Source organism: Zonotrichia albicollis, chromosome 1 (genome assembly GCF_047830755.1).
Source record: "Zonotrichia albicollis isolate bZonAlb1 chromosome 1, bZonAlb1.hap1, whole genome shotgun sequence".
NCBI classification, from domain to species: Eukaryota; Metazoa; Chordata; class Aves; order Passeriformes; family Passerellidae; genus Zonotrichia; species Zonotrichia albicollis.
The window spans coordinates 45895398-45912377 of NC_133819.1; the positions used below are offsets into that span (position 1 = coordinate 45895398).

General features: G+C 48.0%; 1 protein-coding gene across 1 annotated transcript; it reads left to right on the forward strand.

Moving 5' to 3' along the window:
* Positions 1-171: 171 nt before the first annotated feature.
* TMEM42 (transmembrane protein 42) lies at positions 172-7199 on the forward strand. The gene is made up of 3 exons (XM_014266206.3): positions 172-392; positions 5065-5211; positions 6022-7199. Exons 1-3 carry the CDS (start codon positions 279-281, stop codon positions 6160-6162), a joined length of 402 nt encoding a protein of 133 aa, XP_014121681.1. The 5' UTR covers positions 172-278; the 3' UTR covers positions 6163-7199.
* The last annotated feature ends 9781 nt before the right edge of the window (positions 7200-16980 follow it).

Genomic DNA, 16980 nt, shown 5'->3' on the forward strand with positions numbered 1-16980 from the left:
AAGCATTTCTTTCCTGTTTCTGGACTATCGTCATGTAGGCAGCGGCTTTTGCCCTTTTTCTGCGTTGTACATGGCCACAGTAGGAGCTGCGTTGTGCCCCGGCCCCGTGCTTCCCCGCTCGTTTCCATAAATCCTTTGTGCACAAAGCGAACGCGGCCCACGAGCCCTTCCCTGCCTGGGGCCCGCCCGCCCGCGCGGGGCGGCGCTGGCGCTGCGCGGGGCCGGGCCGGGTTGAGCCGGGCCATGCGGGCGGGGGCCGGGCCGGGCTGAGCCGGGCCATGTGGGAGGGGGCCGGGGCGGCAGCGGCGGCGGCCGCGGGGGGCCTGGGGGCTGCGGCGGCCGCCGCGGCGAAGCTAGCGCTGGGCGTGGGCGGGGAGGCGGCCGGCGGCACGGTAAGGAAGGAGCGGGTGGTGCTGGGTGCCCCGAGCTGCCGTGAGGCCGCCCCGCAGGCGGCACTCGGCGGTGAGGGGGAAGGAGCGCGCTGGTGCTTCCTGCGGCGCTCCCAGGGGCTGCCCGGGATTTGCCGGGAAAGGCAGTTGGTCTCCGAGGGCGGAGTCGTGACTCAGCCCGGGGCAGCCCAGCCTTGCGGGGCCGGGTAAGGCGCGGTGCCGACGTAAACAGCGCGGGGCGCGCAGCGGGGCTGCCGGGTGTGAGGGGAACGAGCGTGGTACGGGAATGCCCCGAACCAAGCCCAGCTCTGAGAGCTCAAATCCAGCCCTTCCACGTCAGTGTTACTTTAAAGCAGGATGTTAGTATGACTGAGCATCAAATGCTTGTTCTCAGCCCACTGTTTTGCTGATAGCAGCGCCCTTCTCTCATTTATTCTATCTCAGCTCGGCCCTGAGCAGAGCAGAGTGGTGGAGCCCTTGATTTCCTCTCTGCTTCTCTTTGGGTGTTCATCATTGGGGATGATCTTTATCTGGGTCGTGTTTCTCAAAGCTCCGTGTGCTTGAGGTTACGTGGGAGTGTTGGCCCTTCACCTCCGAGGCGGTGTCCTTACCTCCAGGAGTGACCCTGGCACAGCCGCGGCAGAGGGGGACATGGGCACCGGGCTGTGTGTGAGTGGGGACGGGAGGAAGGCAGCACGCATGTAATCCTAAAAACACTTTGGGGAGGTTCATTTAGGCACAGGTTGTTACTCACATGGCAAATGTACAAAGGGGAGCCCACAAGGGAAGCTAGATCTGAAACAAATCCAGCCTTGCACAAGGGAAAAAAATAAAAAAGAAATTGACCTGTGTGATCATTAGAGAGAGTTAAAAAGGCAAAAACTCAGTAGCTGCCAATCCTGTTGATCTCTACTGAGATCTCAGAAAGGAGAAATAAAAAAAATATCCTGATACTCTTCACTCTAGTCAAAGAAAACCCAGATGATGCTTTGTACTGAGTGAATGTCAGAGCATGGAATTACTGAAAATGCTGACAGCATCTTTTCTGAGTATTTTTCTCTGTTGAAATTTATAAAAGTATTGCCCATTTTTGGGGAGGCAGGGATGGGGGGAGGTTGGTACTTCTTTTTTATTTTTTTAGTGTGCTGTGACAAAGTATCATGTCGTTGATGTGAAGTGTTGACAGAAGGCCAAGAGGGATTATCCCTCCCTTCTCTACTCAGCCCCAGTGAGGCCACATCTGGAGTTTTGGGTTGAGTTCTGAGGTCTCCACTGCAAAAAAAAAAAAGAGATGGAGCTACTGGAGAGTCCAGCAGAGGCTCATAAAGATGATGGAGGGATCAGAGCATCTTTTTTGTGAGGAGAAGCTGAAAGAGCTGGGACTGTTCCTCCTGGAGAAGAGAAGGTTCAGGGGGATCTTTTCAATGTGTAGAAATACCCACAGGGAGGGCGCACAAAGGATGGAGCCAGGCTTGTTCCAGTGGTGCCCAGTAACAAGACCAGAGGCAAAGGGCATGTACTGAAATGGGCAGTTCCCTCTGAACATCCAGAAACTGTGAGGGTGACCAGGGGTGTGGTAGAGTCTCCATCCTTGGAGACACTCATGTACTCCCCGGACATGGACCTGGGCAATCTGCTGGAGTGATGAGGTTGGTCCAGATGAACTCCAGAGACCCTTTTCAACCTCTGCCATGCTGTGTTTGTGTGACTGTTTCTTTTTTATGGGCAGATTGGTTTATTTTGGTTTTCAGGTCTGCTCCAGATGACAATTATTAGTTAAATTAATCAGCTTAGCTGTAAAACTAGCCAAGTTTTATGTAAATGCCGTAATCTTCCTAGTAGCTTAAATTGCATGGGACTGTAGATGCATTAAGTATTTCAGTGCACTCGTGTGGCAAAGGCATTTCTGCAGAGCAGCCACGAGGTGACAGAGATTCAAGGGGTTTTGTGTTGGAGGAAGAGCAACAGAAATCCCAAAATAAGTGGGATAGCAGCCATCACTTGTGCAGTGTGGAACACAGCAGCAAAAAGTGTGTTGACACTTCTAAGAGCTGATGCTGCAGGGTAGCAGGATGCTCCACAGCACCACAGGGATGGATTTCCTGGCCACAAGGATGTGTTGTGGTGGCGCAGCCTGAGAGCAGTGTGACCAGGAAGGGTCATTGCACTTGAACAAAAGTTTTTCTTTGCTTTCTCCGCTCCCCTGCCAATCTTCATCTAAAATTACTTCTGCTACTTCAGGAGTGATTCTGGATTATCTGAAATGTACACTGAAATTAATCTTTGCTTAGAAAAGCAATCAGAACAGTAATCCTTGACTCATTGGGGTGGCTCAGCTGAGTCCGTAGCAGGGGAGGAATTTATCTCCCTCCTTCCTTGTGGGGAACACGTGGGGATGTTCCTATCTCTCTGTCTGCGTACCATTGCAATGACCACTCTGCTCCCTGGGCACAGAGAAACTTGACCTTTCTCTGATAAGCCTTCCTTCTGGGCATGTGCCACCTGCAGCTGGTTTCCCTGGCTCTGCATTGGGAGATCAGAAGAAGCCATGGGTTCTGGGTCACTTTTGAAGGTGGCATAGTTGCTGTGACGGTGGGAGCCAGCTTTGCTTCACCACCAGTAGTCTCAGACTAGCTCAAGTCTGGCCAGATCTCGGGAGGTCTCTAGTCCAACCTTTGCTTACACATGATCTTCTCCAGATAAGTTTTAAATACTTAGAAAGACTGGGAAGGTCTGGGAGCCCATGACCTCTGTTCCAGTGCTTGATCACCTTTGCTTTTCCTTATTTTGTTCCATACTTCACTTGTTGCCTCTTGTCATATCCTAGTGGACCTTGGAGAAGAGCCTGGGCTCCATCCCTCTACACCCTCAAGCTAATAGTTGAAGGCAGTAATAAGAGTTCTTTAGGGGTTTTTTTGGTTTGTTTTTTTTGGGGGTTTTTTTGTTTGTTTGTTTTTTTATCTCAGCAGCATGGTCTCTTTCTGCTCCAGAAATACACTGGAGTTAGGTGAAACACAAAGAATTGTTTTCCTCTCTCATCCCCACTCCCAAGTCTGCTTACTCACTAGAGGTGTGTGGATGTACGTAACTCCCTGAGGAAAGTCAAACTGCCAGGTCATACCGGCAGAGAGTGAAACTGGGAGGCAAACCCCATCCTATGGTTAGCCTTAACACAGCACAAGTTTTCTCCCTCAGAGGAGCAGTAGTAGCTGAACATGGTTGTCCCTCTTACCCATCCACACAGAGTTTGCCAGGGTGTCAGTGGGAAAACAAAGTGATTCACTGGTGGGAATCATTCTGAATCTTTGCTGTTGCCCTGATTAGTCGCAGAAGTTGGCGACCTTTGCCACAACTGGGGACAAATGAGGTCACACGCCTGCACCATCCCTCACTGGAGTGGGATTAGCCTTGGAGAGCTTGTGCCAGCCATCAAGCATGGATTTGCTTCACGTTGTTTTCCTCTTAACTTTGCCATATCACTTGCTTCAGAAAACTGTGGGCTCCCCCACTGCTTGCAATTAGTAATTTCTTCTTCTGAGTGGGAGCAGGACACAGTTGGTGCACAGTTGATTTGGGCACCTGGCAGGAGAACACTGCAGCCATTCCCACAGGGCAGGTACCACCTCTGAGCTGTCCTTGTTGGTGGCCTCAAACCTGCATTTCTGTCTGTCTCCAGATGGATCCCACCGTGGACTGAAAGGTGGCAGGCTATGAGGCCGTGATTGCTACAGGCAGAGACAAAGCTTTGCTTTCACTTGTCACTGTGAGAGTTGTGAGCTGCCTGCCTGTGATCTCCCTTGGTGTCTTCACATCAACTACGTGGTACCCAGGGGCTGGGGAGATGGCCTCAACTGCTTAAACAGGGAAGGGGTGGGGGGCACTGTGAATGGTGCTGGCTTTTTAGGTGCAGCTGTGCCCTTTTTTCAGAGTGAGGCAGTTACACATCTGGTCAGGTTGTCTAAGGAGGGAGATCTTTCTTGAGGCCCTTGAATTCAAAATTGGTTTTATTGCTACTAAATGCTAGAGCAGAGACCCCGTCAGTAAACTTCCCTGCTCTCCAGTGAGTAAAACAAGGCAAAAGCTACTCCTTGTGGAAAACAGGGCATGAAGCCACTCAGCTCGCTCTTTCCTCCCAGAGATAGTGCTCTCCCCTCACTGCAGCACTAGGGCAGGCCAGGTCCTGGGATCTCATGAGGACCAGTGCTTTGGGACCACCCAGGTCCTGGCTCACATTCACAGCTGGGTTCTGGAGCACACACAGTGCCAGCATGTATTGCATCTCCGGTGTTTGTCAGACTGAATTTGACCCTTTTCCATACATCAGGAGATAAGTGAAGGACATTTATGGGCATTGTGTGTGACACCCCTTTGTGAGCTGGAGAAAGTTCTGCAGGTTGGCTTCTGGCATGGCAGCTGCTGCTCATTATCCCAGCACTTCTCAGGTTGTAGTGTGAGGCTGGACTTGCAGCAGGACATGGCAGGCTCACGGTCTGTCCAGAGCTGTTCCCTTGTTTCCATTTCCTTCTGTGATTTAATATATTCATCTTTGTGTAATACCAGCCGTAATTCAGTTTTAAAAGCCCACACCATTAGGTTTGGCTCCAAAGTGTGCATGAATTATTGAAGTTGAATAAGTGGAGGATGAAAATACACAGTTTTCCATTTTGTCCTGCAGCTGCCAGTGTTGCTTCGCCTCGGCTGCGTTGGCCTGGTGTTTGTGTGCAATGCAGTGATGTGGACAGTCTTCACAAAAGCCTTGCGGCTCTCCTCCTCCTCAGCTGCTGCCTCTGTGACAACAACAGCCTCCAACTTCATCTTTTCAGTAAGTAGACCCCTTCCCCAGACGCTGAAGCCTGAGGAGCACAGCCAGGTGGGAATGCCCATGCTGGTTGTAACTCATCTCCCAGTGCAGCCAGCATTGCTGGCCACAGAGGGAGAGTTACAGGCAGATGGGAAATGCTTGTGTCAGGCTTCAGCTGCTCTGATAGCTGTTCACAGCACAGGTGGTGGAACTTTCCTGGATGGTGGTGCAAGGAGGAAGGGTGCTGCTGCATACCTTGCAGCAGCAACACAGTTGACTGAACTGATTGCCAGTGGGAGCTGGAGCTGGGAGCTTTGCTTCATTTTGCTTTTCCTTTGCAGTACCTTACTTGTGACAAGCCAGAGTCACCCTAGCTGGGTCTGAAGATGCAGCACCTCTAGTGACAGCAAGAGAGTCTTTGACCCACGGGTTTTTCCCACCTGCTTTTTGCTCTTGACAGCAGTTCACCTTGTTTCTGTGCTCTAGCTGGCAGACAGCTCATGGTGGTGTCCAATAATCAACAGTATTAATAAATGCCCAGTCAGTGGGAAATTTGGCTCCTGAGAAGTACTGGGAAGGCAGCAAAGTACATGTGCATCTGTCAAATCCTTCTTAGGGACCCCAGTATAGCTGTGCTTTCTGGCTGCTGGTGGAGTTGGTAATCTCCAGCATCATGTTCAGCAGCCATTCCTGTTGGTCATCCCAGTAGGAGTTTCCTCAACCAGGTCTTTTCCAGGGCTGTCTCTCCCAGAAGTCCTCACAGCTCTGGCAGCACAAGAGGCCTTGGGGCAGCTCGGCCCAGCAAAGCTTTGTGTCTCTCTTTTCCTTCAGGCTATCCTGGGAAGATTGCTCTTCGGGGAGACGTGGACACCTCTGTGGTGGGTCGGCCTCGCCATGACAGTCTGCGGGCTCCTGCTGCTGCACACGGCTGCTCCCCAGCTGGTGCCAGTCCCAGCAGAGAAGAAGGAATGATAGCTGCTGCAGGGGTCACAGTGCCATGCTGCCCCTCTCCAGCCCCTCTCATGACAGCACACCCAGTCCCCACCAGCCTCTGAACACGTCAGCCACCGAGGTGCTAGCCCCTGTTCAGTGCTCATCTGCTGACTTGCAAAATCACATTGGTCGCATCTTTCCTGGTGGTGCTATGGTGGCAGTGACAGCTCGGAGGGAGCTGGTCAACTCTGAGTCAGTATTGCGAAAATCAGGGCCAGAGTCTTATCAACCACTCCTCCTCTTTACACCCTGTGGCTGTGGAGCTTTCCCAGTTAGGGGAATGCTGAAAGTAAACATGGTGGCTGTGGAAGGTGCTTGTGCATCAGTATTTTTCCATGAAAGGACCTATTCCAAAATAGAAGAGTGATCCAAATTGGATGCTGAAGGCAGCTGTTATTTCTGCTCTGCTGTTCCTGACTTTCTGGCTCTTGAAATGGTTCTATGCCCACTGCTACCTGTAAGGCTGTGGAGGCTTTCATTAATTCCTTCAGCTTCCTCCATCAATCACATACATCCTTGAACTTGCCATTTGTATCTGACATCTAGAATTTTCATTTACCCATTCCTGACATGTTAGTCACTGTAAGGTTGCTGCTTTTCCCTTTAAACCCTTACCCGGAATAGGGTTTTGATCACCATTCCTGCTTTGTGTAGGTTAAACTAATTTTGGGACAGTTCAACAGGCAACCTGCCTTCACGTGGAGTGTCCATGTTCAATACATCCCTCATCCCCACTCAAGTTGACAATTGCTTTAATGTTTGGTAAAAGGGAGTTTCTCATGCCATGAGATGCTTATTCCCATTGATGTAATGTGATCAACCAGATCACTAGTATCTGCTAAATTTTGCATCAGTGATTACTCCAGGTGTCAATTTGGTGTATGTGTAATGAATCATCATTTGTTAGGTATTGGCTTAATTCTCCTGCCCACTTCTTTTTTTTTCCTCCTTGAAAATTCTTCAGTTGGAATTAACAAATATAATCATGCCTATAAATCTATGCATCATGGTGGTTATATTGCTTGCTTGCTGTGGGCTTGCCAGGTTGTCTCTGTCATCTTGTAATGACAGAAGGTGAGTCACGGTTGTGGCATGTGCAGAAAACCTAAGGACACATCTCTGTGAGCATCTGTATCTGAACCTGTCAGGTCTGTCGTGACTAGCAGATCTGTGCTGTGTCAAGTGTAAAATAGACTTGTGGATAGAAATGCCACTGGAGTTGAGTGTGTGCCTTCTTTGAATCAGAAGAGTCACTGTCTCCCAGAAGAAGCCAAGAGCCATTGTGTCTGTTCACTGCCTTTCTAGCTTACCACATCTGGCAGCCATGTCCCAGGAGGGGCAAAACCTTTGCCTCTCTCCTCAGTGTGCTCTCAAGTCTTCCTGTCAAAGAGGGGAGCTGCATATGTGGGGGAGAGGGCAGAGTGCTCTGAGTGCCTTCCCTCCCTGCCACCATGGGTCTTTGCACCTAAGGAGCTCTTTGAGTGGCAGCAGTGGAAGCTGGGACCTAACACAGGGACCTCATAGGTCTGCAGACATGACAGCCAGGAGCCGTGGATTTCTAAGTACATCAGGTCTCCTTAGATCTTCATAGATAATGGAAAATTAATGAAGCCTGATTTATTTGCCCTTATTATTAACCCTCAGCCAGCTGTAAGCCAATGGCTGCCTTCATGCAAACAGCAGTAGAAGGACCAGGCACTCTGGTTAATTTGGCTGTTGTCCCATTTCCTAGTAAACCATTTGGAAAGCTTTGTAACGTGGACTATCTCAAAGCTGACATTTCTTTATTACGGTCATTGTTGGAGGTCAGGGTTTAGGAGGTGTTTTTCCGGAAGTGGAACGTGTGCAGAAGGTGTGAGCAGCACTTTACTTTGCGGTGCTCTCTTTAAGGCGGGTGAATATAAACCAGGGCTGTAAATTCTCTCATAAATACTTGAAGGTGGGAACGGAAGGAAGTTTTTCACCAATTCCCATGGTAAGGAAAGATTGCCAAGCAGGGTTCATTTTATGGCAGAGTCCCACCCCTCTTGTGTACGCAAGAGTTTGGCCATGTCTGCCAGTGGGGCCAGGGCTGCAAGAAAAATTGTAATCACTGTTTTTCAAAGCAGTGTACTTCTGGTAAACCATTCCTGTGGGATCATCCAAAATGTGGCTGAAGGTAATTACAAAAAAACAGAGGGGGATTTCCAATATAAAACTGTGTCCAAAGCTCAATGGCTGATTTTTTTTATTCTTAGGTATTTTAGACCCCCCCACACACACACACCCCCACCCCAAAATAAAGCAATGTGAGAATAACAAATGAGCTGTGTTTGACAAGTCAGTGGTTCAGATGTGGTGGACCTTGTAAGGTGGCTGAAGATCATGGCCAGCTCCAGGACCTTGGTTTACCAGGGTGGGAGGTGAGTTACCTTATGTGGGAAGTACAGCAGTGTGCATGCGTGAAGTTTTTGCTCAGTTGAGGTGAGGTATTATTAGAGAGAGTCTTGGGCACATGTTTCCAGTCAAATTCCGGCAAAATCTCACAGAAACACAATGCTGTATCTACAGCACTGGTGGATAAGAGCAAAGCCATGGATGTTGTCTGCCTGGGCTTGTGCAAAGCATTAGACACTGTCCTGCACAACATCCTTGTCTCTAAATTGGAGACATGGATTTGATCCCAGGCACACCTACAAGCTGGGCTGAGACATGACTGACAGCAGACTTGTGGCAAAGGACTTTAGGGTGGTGGCTGACCAGAAACTCAACATGAGCCAGCAGTGTGGGCTCACAGCCCAGAAAGCCAAACAAATCCTGGGCTGCATCTAAAGGAGTGTTGCCAGCAGGTGGAGGGAGGTGATTCTGTCCCTCTGCTCTGCTCTCGTGAGACCCCACCTGTCGTGCTGCATCCTGCTCTGGTGCCCCTGATGTAGGAGGAACATCCAACTGTTGGAGCAAGTCCAGGAGGCCACAAAATTGAGGAGACTGGAGCATCTGCCCGAGGAAGACAGGCTGATTAAGTTGGGGCTGTTCAGCCTGGAGAAGAGAAGGTTGTGTGGAGACCTCATAGCAACCTTCCAGCAACTGCAGGGGGCCTACAGGGGAGTCAGAGAGGTACTCTTCATCAGGAACTGCAGTGATAGAACAGGGAGTAATGGGGACAAACTGTAAGAAGGAAGATTAAGGTTGGATAAAAGGAAAGAAATCTTACTGGAAGAGGTTGCCCAGAGAAGCTGTGGATGCCCCATCCCTGGCACTATTCAAGGCCAGGTTGGATGGAGCTCTGAGCATCCTGGTCTAGTGGAAGGTGTCCCTGGTCCTGCAGGGTGTTTGGAGCTAGATTATCTTTAAAGTCCCTTTCAACACAAACCATTCCATGATTCTCTCACTTCCCAAGTGTTGGTTGTAATGAGTCTTTCCTGCACCTACCTCTCATTCCCAAACACAACACTTTGTTTTTCAGCATCTTATTCATCATCAGGCATGGCCATACCATGTCATACTTTTAAAGAGTAGAAGAAGCATGTGCATGGTTAACAGAAAGGCTCACAATGATGCTCAGGAAGATTCAAATAAGAATATTTGAATTAATGGTGGGAAGCAGAAACAGAAAAACAAGAAAAAATGTTGTATAAACAAGGTCCAGGAGTATTGTATTCTAAGGTAAACAGTCTCTCATATAACTTTACAAGGAACAAAGCCAAATAAAAATACAGTTTCAGTTGAACCATAAACCATAATTTGACTGATTAGATAAGGAAATATAGATTAAAACTTCTAAATGTCCCTGTTGTCATTGACAAGGAGTCACTGAAAGTTTGTACAGCATCTCAGTCACAGCATATATTGAAATCACTTGAAGGACAGTATGTTTGCATAGGTGATAATTATTTGAAGTAGATGCAATAAGTAAGTTTGGTAGCTTGTTCTGCCAAGTTTGTTATATTCAAAATTTTCAAGGAATTTGACTCAGTGCCCTCTGCTGACCCTTCAGAGACATTAAATTATCACATTGCAAGAATGTCCCACATGCACACATAATTACATGATCTTGCAAGCAGTGGGGTGTTTTTGAAGAAGGAAGTTCTGTGACACAACATGCCAGAAGAGTAGCTCTGACCTTGTCTGGCACAGGAAAAAACATGAAATTAGGAATAAATGGGTACTAATTCTGACGTGTTCAGGGTGCTCTTCTGCAGAAGAGCAGCAGCAAATCTTCATTTTGGGGATCTGAGAGGTGCAGAGGGAAGTTGCACAATATAGGCACTTATCTGCAGCAAGTGGTGTGGTGCCTGCAGCTCACTTGATCTTGGAGAAAAATCTGGGGTGAGCTCAGATCAGTAGTAAAAGCCTTTCCAAGAGAACCAGGACTTTGCCCCTAAGAATCAAGTGTGTGGAGTGTTGTACCCTGTGACTTTTTAATGGAAAGAATTGAAGAAGACAACATTCCCAAGAATATTGTCCTTCCTGAGGACAGAACAAAGTACTTTAGACTGTAAAATAACACCTTCTTCCTTTATGCTGTTGGGCTGTGTGTTTCAGCACCCTTTCTAAGTCAGGTCTCTTTCCAGGTATTGAATACCAAAAAAAGGTCAGCAACTTGCTTGTAAAATCTGAGATGGGGTCCTGGGCCATGGGCAGGGAGCAGGGAGAAGCCCTGTGGGTTGGGCAGGGGCAGCCAGTCCCAGTGGGGCTCTCAGAGTCCTAATGTAGTCAGTGGTTCTACCTGGAGGGTTTTATCCAGTGCTGGACCCCCAAATTCAGGAGGGGTGTAGGAAACTGATCTGGCTCAAGGATTCCAAGATGGCATGGGCCTAGGAGGAGAGACTGAGGGATGTGGGCTGGTTGGAGACAAGGAAGGCTCAGGCTGACCCAATTAGCCTTTGAAAGGAGTTCCAGAGGCAGCACAGAAATGGCCAGTGCCAAACAAGGTAACGGACACAGGTTGTCTCTTAGGACTTTCAAGCTGGCCGTCAGGGGAAAAAATGTCACTAGGAGGTTAGTTGCCTATGCAGGCAGATGGGTCTCTGCCCATGGAGGTTTTCAAGACTCAGCTAGACAGAACCTCAAGTGACTCAATCTAGTGTTGGTGACCATCCCGTCTGGGCAGACAGATGGATTTCCTGTGACCTAGGGGCCAATTTCATGATTACCACCATCTATAACTGGAAACTGGTTTGACCTTCTGCCTCCATGTTTAGTAGTTCCCATTAAATCCTGCTGTGCCACAGAAAGGAGGTTCCCCCTTGAGGCACCATGCAGACCTGGGCTGCCAGAGGCTTGTACTCTTGCAGTGTTAGTCATGGCTCCCAGGGCTGGGCAGGGCTGACCAGCTGCAGCTCCCCAGCGTGGGGTGCCCAGAGGGATGACCGGGAAGCTGTGTTACTCCATCCCCTGGCTGTGTGCAGCACCACAGTGACCCATGGCCAGCAGCAGCACTTGGTACACACAGGAGACTGTTTGCCCTGGGAGCAGCCAACCAGCCAGCCAGCCAGCCATGCTATTCACTCTCCAACCAAGTTTTTTGGTTTCTGACTGTTTATTAACATTATTCATTGTTTCAATTTTCCCTTGAGGTTTAAGGAAGGGTGTCTTTGAGTGGCGGTACTAATTGCCAAGATTTCCTAAGCAGTTCCCTTCATGCCCTTGAAGTCCTGAGGGATTGCTGGGTTAAAGCCTGAGGAACTCCTGGGTGGGGCCTCCCACTCCCATTTTGCTGAGGGGAGATGATGCACACCCTGCTTAGCCCCTGCACAGGTTTTGCAGAACACAGAGGCTCCACTGCACCCTGAGGGGATAAATCCATGGCAATGGAAATAAGCAAGAGGGAAGGGCTGCAAGGAGTGGTAGTAGGTGGGGTGCTGTAGATGGTGCCACCGCTTTTTGTACATTTTGAACCTGTTGCTCAGTTTTCCTCATTTTCCTCACTGTGAGCCTGTGAGAGTGGGCGCTGCCTGTGGGACTCGGGGCTGGGGCTTGGCCGTGTGAGCAGCTCGGGGCCTCCCTTGGCACAAGCAGAGCATCTCTGGTTTTGCAGCGAGAGGTGAGAGTTGGACAGCTCTGCTTGGCACTGGAGCCTGCAGTGTGCAATGTCTGAACAGCAGCCAGGACTTCGACCCTAATTGCTGTCAGTAAATTAAGGCAACACTTAGGGAGAAATGAGCAGTGCCCCAGGGAAGGATGAGGCATTACAAATATATTTTCTGATGCCAGTTGACTGTTTCCTCATCCAGATAGGAGGTGAGTTAAGTGACTTTTTCTCTTCAGGACACTCCAGTGTTAGGCAATCACAGGCATGATTCTGCTAGGAACCAGTGTTGCATGAATATGCTTCCTAGAAAACCCTGGTAGTCATGGAGAGGAGCATCATGAGCTGCTGTGAAGGACAATAGCCTGGATGCTGTGACAAGGGGTGGATGGGAATACTCTGGCTTGGTCATTTTCCAGGGCAAATAGCCACAGATCCCTTGGCTCAGTCAGTCCTGCCATTCCTGGAGACTGCCACTTGATGGATGCATTCAGGGATGGGAGAAAACATTTGGACCTGCTGTGGTTTTCGTCTGCTCTGGTGCAGCACTGTGCAGGACCATCTCCTCCCTGCAAACTTTGGTCTAGGAAGTTTCTCCCTTCCCACCATGTGACAATTTCAGTTGCCATGTTGGCTTTCGGGAATGCAGCATGGCTCAGTGTGACCTGTAGTCTGCAGACCATGTACATCTTGATGTGTGTAGACACACACCCACACAGACAGGTGGGAGAAGCTGTTACACCTCCCCTGCAGAAAGAAATGTTACTCGAAGACACTGGCATGCAAGTTTCTGTTTTCTCACTTAAACATTTGCAACCTAACACATATCCTGTAGGTGGGAAGGTATTCTTTCAGTATTTTCCTTGTTCGCTGGAGCTGTTTTTAATACATGAATAAACTATTTTATCCCTGATTCAATATTTGCACTGTTAATTTCCTTGCCCTTACCATTTATTTTTTGCAGCCCTCTTTTGCTTTATTTTTCCTCGTACCTTTTCATATTGTTTGCTTTAGGTGTAGGCTGTGGGTATGTGTTCACACTGCAATCAGTCAGTGTGGTCATACATGCAAGCAAGTTCATGGGTCAGTGGCAGTAGGGTGGATACAGCCCTGGAGTAACTACACCCACCCATTAGTTGGACCCTTTTCAAACACACACTGTAGGTTATGGGATGGCATGGTGAGGGCGGTCCTTCTCCCCATTTCAGGTCTCTAGATGGGATGAAGGTGTGAGGAGGGAGTTAGCAGGCTAGGGCCATTCAGACTGCAAAACAGACCATGGTGCTCAGCCAGGGGCTGAGAAGACCATAAGTCGCATGGAGAAAGTAAGCTAGAATAATGGAGAAGGTGAGCTGTCAATTGTCTCCTCTGAGGACAGGGGCCACAAGGGAAGCCAGCAAGCGTCAAAGCCAAAGGAGCTTCCTCTTCTTGCAGTGTGTCATTTGGATGAGGAACTCCTGCCTGCAGGAAGCAGCAGAAGCTAGCTGGCTCATCAGGTTCAAAAAGTGGGCAAATATTTTTAAAACATGACATGATGGAGATCTTTCCTTGTAATTTATTGCTCAAAATTATACAGTATTTTGCAGAGAAGCAGAAGTACCTTATGTTGAGTTGTTTTAGACTAATACATAATATCTCAGCACTGGAGCACGCATATTTCAGTGTTTCCAGTGCAACAGTTGTACTGGAACTGAGGGTCAAGAAGTCATAATACTGAAATTCCAGGTTCAGCCTTCACAGGTTGTTGCTCCATATATCTGGACTGATATTGCAATTTTGCCTTTTGCACCTTTGCCAGGAAAGGGATCTTAAAAAATATTTTAACATCATAGAATTCTGGCTTGCTCTTAAAGCAGCTCTCTCTTTTGCCAGTGGTCTAAAACCTCCGGTTTTGGGCCCACAGAACGTCTCTTTCAGGGCAGGGAGAGTATTTTGCCTGAGTAGCTGTAAGTCTACGTTTGATATATGTGGAGGAATCCGTCTTTGCCTTCTTCAGGAGCAGAGCCCATGGGTGGTGCTGGGTTGGGCACAGGGTGATAACAGTTTTCATTCCTTCTGCAGGTAAATGCCCAAAGCCAGTCACCTATATCCCTAACTTAGGTCCAAAAATCCTCTTTCGGCATTCAGTTGGAAGGAAGGGCTTCCATGACTCTTGCGTGTCCCTTACAACTCAGGGTAGTCTATGACTTCACGATGCTGTGAAACAGTGGAATTTCCATAATAATTATACTGGCATCAATCACTTCTCTGGTATTTGCCTGTGAGAAACTCATTACCAGATACCTGGGGCCGGATGACCTGGAATCAGTTAAGATCTGGGCTTGGCCATCTTTCATCAACCCCTGACGTCCAAATGCCTACCACAAGCTGGCTCATGTTGGATTAGAAGTGAATCTGCCTGCTGGATACATGGGATGCCCTGTGGGCACAGACCACTGTCATGGTCCATGGTCAAAGTGTGTGAGTGAGAAGTGATCAAATCAATGCTCCTTTCAGAGTAACTGGCACGCCAGGATCATTTTGTGGACGTGATGTGTCTCAATACTAGGACATTCCTAAAGACTGAGGTACATCTTAATGAAATTGTGAGAGCAGGACCTACGTAGCACCTCAAATCCAGTTCCAATCACATGGACCAGATCCTCAGCTGTTCTTCTGTGCTTTTTTTGTCTTTGACACCCCCAAGATTTCTCATTACTTATCACTCCCTAGGCTGTGATTCAGGCAGGACTCAACACCTACTAGGTGGTGCACGTGGGAGCAGTTCTGCTGTGGTCAGTGGAGGACATCTCCTCACCGTGGTGCCATCAGGACCCAGACAGGGGCTGTGTCCATGTGTTCCGTGCCAGATGCACTGCTCACCCTCTGACACCTCAGAGCAACCCCGTGGGAAGGCTGAGATGATGAGTTCACCTTTTCAGACCGCCGAAAAGGAAGCCTTTTCATTTCTTATTTATTTTGAGTATTACTCTGACTAGACATAGAAAAAAAACCCGACAAAACAAAATCAACTTAAAGCCTCGGGTGTTTATAAAAAATGTGGCTCAGTAAATTGCTGTTATAAAAGGCAGCTTCTCATGGGGTTGCAAATGAATGAAAATGTTAAGCTAAGGATTTGTCTTTCGTATTTGGCATCAATACCTGTGGTCATGCTCTGGAAGTTTGACTTGTTTTGTCATTTTTGATACACAAAATAAACAAAACCTGAGACAAAAGACAAGCTTGCAAATAGGGGAGCAGCCACTGGGGAATTTTATTTTATTTGTTTGCCAGCTAATTTTATTTCTTGTGCCAGCTAATAAGGTGACCTTGTAACAGACAGATGTAGATAAGGCTGACCGCCTCTGTTGTCTTATTTTGCAAGCTGGGAAGTAAGTTACTGAAATTATTGGGAATAGGGAGATTGCCTGTGGGGAAAAAAAAATCTTCTCCTACTGTTAATTAAAAGAGTATAGTTTTATGAGAAAGATTGAAGTGATTAATGGTTAAAACTGTTTGGGGGTAAAATATTGAAATTAAAATGGGCTTTTTCATTGCTTCACCAAGAAGAAAAAAGCCATGGAGCTGAACCATAGCCAGCCACTCTGATCAGCAAAGACAGGAGGTTTACCTGTAAAAAGATAGAGATCATCTGCTGACAACGTGAAAAAACTTGAAACCACATCTTTTAAAAACATTCCTGTAGTTCAAGCTGAAATTCCTCTTCTCAGACCTTGCCAACAACTCCTGGAGAGTATTAGAGTTCAATGGCCTTTCCTGGCAGGGCAGGCTGGTACGAGCCAGGGGCAGGAGGTTGTGTTGGGAGCGTGGTACCATGCGCCAGGTTTAGTTTTGTTGAATTGAGATACTACCAGTGTGTAGAGAAAGATAATGGGAGTAGGCTAGATCAGCAGCTGCACAAAGCAAAAGGAGAACTGGAACCATGCCCCAATGGCCAAACCTCCCCCCCAAAAAAGGTCAGCCAACTTCCAAGATGGAGTAAGTTCAAAGGTGGCAGGGCAGGACCCACATCCATGTAATTTTTACAATCTTTCCTTGAACTCTGAGGTTTAAAGTGAGGGTCAGGACAAGCACACTGTTGTAATCAAAGTTTTGCAAAACTCCACAGGACTGGAAGAATGACTTCTGGTGAATACATGCCCTGCTTCACTTGCTCACCCTCCAGCACAAATATAGAACATGTTTTCAGAAGCAAAGTGTTACCAATATAAATCTGTTCCTGTTTACAAAAATCTGTAATTTTGCTGTAGGACTATTGTGTCATTTAAGATTTAAGATGCCTCCAACCAAGCATAGAATGATGTATAAAACAGGTTGAGACTGGATTAGGAAACTACTGTCAGTGACTTCAGCTGATGTGGATTACTCTTTCTGCAGTTAAGTAAAAACCAATAAGATATATCATAAATGTTCAGATTACACGCATTACTGGTTATGTTGTTGTACTGACATTCCGTGTATACTTCACTTCATCCCATACTGCTCCTAAACAAAAATGTCTTTCACCCCCTAGGAGGAAGGAAATGCAGAATAAAAAGGACACGGAAAGGTAAATCAGGGCTGCAGTGTTTTTGTCAATAGTGAAATACGCACTTGCCAGCGCATTGTCTGGTGCTGAATGCTGAGTGATGCTCCGTCTGCTGAGAACATTGGTGGTTCCAATGTTCTTGTTCATCTACAGATGTCCAGTGAGATTAGGGATGTGTGCTGAACCCTCAGTGCCCTGTGGTGCCCTAGTCATGCTCTCAAGCAAGGACACCCAACATACACCTGCCAGCAAGCAGCGA